This window comes from Thalia democratica, chromosome 1 (assembly GCF_965202585.1).
Source record: "Thalia democratica chromosome 1, ktThaDemo2.hap1.1, whole genome shotgun sequence".
Lineage (NCBI taxonomy): Eukaryota > Metazoa > Chordata > Thaliacea > Salpida > Salpidae > Thalia > Thalia democratica.
In genome coordinates this window covers 70,375,568-70,380,561 of record NC_139165.1, presented here as the reverse complement: position 1 = coordinate 70,380,561, position 4,994 = coordinate 70,375,568, and the positions used below count along the sequence as shown (strand labels likewise).

Sequence of the window (4,994 nt, the reverse complement as noted above, 5' to 3'; positions counted from 1 at the left end):
AACAACTTTAAAATGAAAGTTTAAAGTTAAGTCAGGTGGAAATTTTCACAATGTATGCTTTCAGGTTTTAAATTTTTTGTTTAAAAAATAACAACATTTTCAGAAGAAAAATTTGAAAAATATTTTAATTACAATTTTATTTTCTTAAGTAAAATATGTGATTTCAAAATAAGTACAAATTTTAATTTACATAAATGAACGTTATACAAAGTAACCTTTTTTAAAAATTTTAGTAAAATCACAATCTTCTTGTCCTAATAAAATTAAAAGAAAACGTTTTTATACAAAAGTAAAACTGACACACTATTTATATTTTTTGTAAAACTAAATACTTAAAAACTCAAACTTATTTACACATTAAACAAATTCATAACAAAACATTCATACAAACTTAAACTTCAACAGGTTGGTCTTCATCCATCAACAGTCACCAAACTTAGTTTTTTTTCACAACTTTTTCCACATATTAAGTGAACTGGGCGCTGCCATGGTACTGCTTGTACGCGATGTAGTTCTTTATGAACACGGAAAGCTTTTCAAATCCCTCGCACAAGCCCTCCCCCGTCAGGGCACAACACTCCTGCACCGCCCACTGGCACTCCAAACTGTCCATTTCGAACGCGACCTCGATCTTTTTTGGCGGGACGGCGCCCGCCTGGTCCTGCTTGTTGGCGAAGACGATCAAGGGGACGTCCCTCATGTCGTCCTGGGACATTATGGCGTGCAACTCTTCCGCCGCCTCTTTGAACCGGTCCTTGTCGGCGCTGTCAACCACGAATATGATGCCTGCGAATAGTTCGTTAAAAACGAGCTGTTTGAGTTTTAGTAACTTGTTTTAAACAAATTTTTGAGTATTTTTATTTATAATGGTAATTAAAGAAGCTAAAAAGGATTTTTAAAACTATTTTCTCTCTTCAGTAGTATAAGTCCTTCTTTTTTTTAATGAAAATTAAACGTCAATGAAGATCTAAAACTTGATAATCTAGAATATTTCAACTAGTTTTCTCAAGAACTGTACAACAGACGAAATAAATCCAAACAAAGTTTTGTATGAAACATTTTAAAATAAATTTAAACTCTAATTTTAAACAAATATAAAAACTATTTACTATAGTATTCAATACACAACCGTTCAGCCTAAAACAACTCGTCAAACTGACCGTTCGTGTTGTTGAAGTAGTAGTTCCAGAACTTCCTTATTGTGAACTGACCACCGACGTCCCACAGGGTGAGTGTGAGCCCGTTGCAGGGGGTCAGCGTTTCCACGTTGAAGCCAATGGTGGGCACGGTATCGATGACCGGGGTGGCTTTGCTGCACTGGTACTTCAGCTTGTACAGTACCGTCGTTTTGCCTGTGAAGAAAAAGTTTAAAACCTTTTTAAGGGTATGAATTATTTTAGTTTTTAGAAGAAATAAAGGGTATAGTTTTGTTGGATTTTTTAGTTTTTTGCAGTCTGTATATAGATTAAATAATATATTTAATAATTCAAAATTAAAGTAAGTTTTTTAAACCTTTCAGATTTATAATTTAAATTTTTTAAATTCTTAATTAAAAGAATTTGTTTTTTTTTAATTCGACTTAATTTCAAAACGCTAACACTTGAAACTTATATTTAAAAGTTAATTGTTCTCGAAACAAATTTTCAATTAAATTGTAGTAGTTTACTATATGAGTATTGATTTAGTTTAAAGAGTCAAAAAACTAAACAAACTAAGTATATTAAGAAGAAACTAAAGCTATCAGGTCGATTTTTTGTATACGTATTGACTTGCTGTTATTTATTTTACAGCGTTAGTCTATTACATTCTGTACGCAAACAAGTTATTAAAAGTAAGTAAATCAACATCACTTTGTTTATAATAAACTCATGAGATTCGTACCTTTATGTTTTAAATTGTTTGATATTATTGTTTTTAACTTGATGAAACTTTATGATTTTTTCTAATAAACAAACCAAGAAAAATCAAATCATGCATTTTTATCTTAAGAATGAGTAAATCTTAATGTCTTAGGACTGCTTAGTTCTGTGTTTTGTAAAAAGAATATGTAATACAGTTATAAGCAATATGTAAGCAAAATCTATTTTTCATTAACTTAATTGAATTGGAATAAATTTTTGATTCAACAAAGGTTCGATTAAAGGAACAAAAATTAGTTAAAAAATGTTCATAAAAAAACATTATAACTTCAGGTTAGCATTAGTTTTTTAAAGCTTAATCAAAAATTAACAATAATTTTAAAATCAACATAAGTATAACACTAAGAAGGTTATTTTTATAAAAGTTTTGATTTTATGTTAAAATTTGAATTCATATTTTTATTGCTATAGAGCAGTGCTTTTGAACCTTTTTCTAGTGGCGGAACCCTTTTCCAAAGTACAACTTTTCCGCGGAACCCCTAATTTTAATTTCACATAAAATGTTTAATTAAATAAATGTTCTTTTTTAAATTTTGAAAGGCTTCGCGGAACCCCTGATAGGCGTCGCGGAACCCTAGGGTTCCAAGGAACCCCATTTCAGAAGCACTGCTATAGAGTATAGATCGTTGGCTATACAATAAATCAACTTTTAATTAAAACTCGAACATTTGCTTGTTTTTCCAAAATAATTTTTTGTTCTAACTCACCAAAATATTTACAGTATAAATAGCTTAATTACTACTTTTAAGTAGTAACTTGGAGTTGTACTCTATGTAAAAAATTTTAAATATATCAAAGTCAAGCATTATTCAAGCAAACAGTAATTAGCACAAAGTATAATTAGTTTTTTTTTTGTGAAAACATAAGTTTGTATTTTGTTAGTCAAGCATGAATTAATTTACTTTTTATAGGCAAATTTGTTTGAAAACAACTTTTTATATCAAAGATTATTTTACTTCAATTTACGTTTCAATAATATTCATTGTTTTTTTTATCGACTGCATAAGACAAATATGACAAAAGAGCATAAAAAGTGCATTAGAATACATACATAAACTTTTTTTTCTAACTGAAAAAAGTTTTAATGATCATGTAAGGCCGTTTTAGTTTTAAGTCAATGATGTTAATAACTCGTAATGCTACTAATATTAGTTGTGAACTATTTATTTGAGATTATTACATATATATTTTTAGTATGGTATTAAAAAAATAAATACTACTTTTTAATAAACCTTTTATAAAAACTGATAACTTATGAAATCTTATGAAAGTTGCTACGATTGATACTTTTTTATAAATAATAACAAAGTATAAATGACTAGTGTTTAAAGTTTTAAAATGCTTCGTAAATTTTTCTATTTCAAAGTATTACGTAAACAATAATAAAAAGTAAATTAACCGAATTTAAAAGCTATTGCTTTTCTAGAAATTGTTAAAAGCCAATTCTGTGTTTTAGTAATAAATAGTAAAAATAGTAAAAATTCTAAGTACAAACTGTAATAAAAAACCTGCGTTATCAAGTCCAAGCATGATTGCTCTCGCCGGATGAGCTGTAAATCCCTCGAAGATGCCGACCATTTTCGAGTACAGAGAGCCCATGTCTTTAAAAACAATTTTTAACTTATGCTAACCTACTTCAAATAAAACAAATTCAACTGGCATTGTTCAATTGCAAAAGCAACTTTTTCTAGTAGAAAAAAAACACATGGAAAAAATGCGTAGCGTTGAAAAGCATTATGTGACGTCATTATAGACTGGTCAACGTATTGTGAGCATGAAAGCGTTTCCGCGGAGTTTCATAAAAAGGAAAATTTCAGATGCGACGGCTTGAAGCAAATTGACTTGAGACAATGTGGCTAAAGCTCTAACAAATGGAAGTGGGCTCAAGGACCCGGATAAACCGTTGTAATGGATAAATAAAAGGTTGTGTTTATCTCCTTAATCCCTGCACAAAACGTACTTTGGGCAAACGTGCAATTTCAGCGGTCAAACTTTAAATTAAAATTTTTATAGTTGTGTGAGCACGATATACAAAACTTTTACGGCATTACAGCATCATACCACGCGGGTAGAGGTTTTGCGTAGGAATGAGCTTGGACTTTAATTTAGTCGAAATTTTTTTAGTTGATTTTTTAAAAATGTTAAAACTAAAAAACAAATAAATAAGATAACCGTTTTCTTATTTTAGAATATAGACTTTAGAAAAAGTTACATAAAATTACTACAAATGAGTAAAAACTTCTCTTTAATTAAAACAAACGCTTTAAAGAAGCTTCTAGATATAATCTAATTTAACACAAACTAAAAAATAATACTAATTCAGAAGTAAATTCTAAGCTTATACCTTTCTTTATTAACAAAAAATGCCTAGAAAACATGCTAATTTATATAGTAAACAAAAAAATAGTAATTATGTTGCATTAGTAAAAGGACTTGTAGAATGAGCTGTGCAAGCATTTTATGATTAAGCAACAGCAGTATAACAAACATGAGTCACAATTTTTTTCAAACAATTTTTGATTTTTAACCACTACAATATACTTTTATAAACAATTGTCAAAATTTGTATAAAAGATTTGATTATAAACAAACATTTTTTGTTTCAGAAATAAAAACTCAATGATACAGTTAAACTTTAAATTTTATTAAAATTACCTAGTAGACTAGACTATAACTATTTTTGTTTTGAATTTTAGTTTTATTTTTTGACTAAAAGTATATAAATATACTTTTAGTATACAATATTTATATTTAATGCTTTGTTCCTGTTTCTCAGTTTTTTTAAGTAATTTAGTTTTTTTAACATTCAATTTTAGTTTTAGACAGCCTTAAAGTTGGTAACTATTAAAACTTTTAGAACGATTTAAAAGGTGGTGTACAAAAAATAATCAGTTATTGAGTCATACGGAGTCCAGGATAAGTTGCTAATAAAATTAACATAATGTTTATACCAATAACAAATATAGCCTATTAATGATTATTTTACTAACTTTAGGTATAAACACTTTAGACGTTATTTTTACCAATATACAAGTGAAATGTTGTCGACTAGTAAAACTTTTGTAATTTAAACAG

At 28.3% G+C, this 4,994-nt stretch overlaps 1 protein-coding gene across 1 annotated transcript; it reads right to left on the bottom strand.

Moving 5' to 3' along the window:
* Positions 1-313: 313 nt before the first annotated feature.
* On the bottom strand, positions 314-3,518 carry LOC145844812 (uncharacterized). Its single transcript, XM_082952267.1, has 3 exons — positions 3,428-3,518; positions 1,161-1,352; positions 314-786 (listed from the first exon to the last, which is right to left on the bottom strand). Exons 1-3 carry the CDS (start codon positions 3,516-3,518, stop codon positions 467-469), a joined length of 603 nt encoding a protein of 200 aa, XP_082808393.1. The 3' UTR covers positions 314-466.
* Between the last annotated feature and the right edge of the window lie 1,476 nt (positions 3,519-4,994).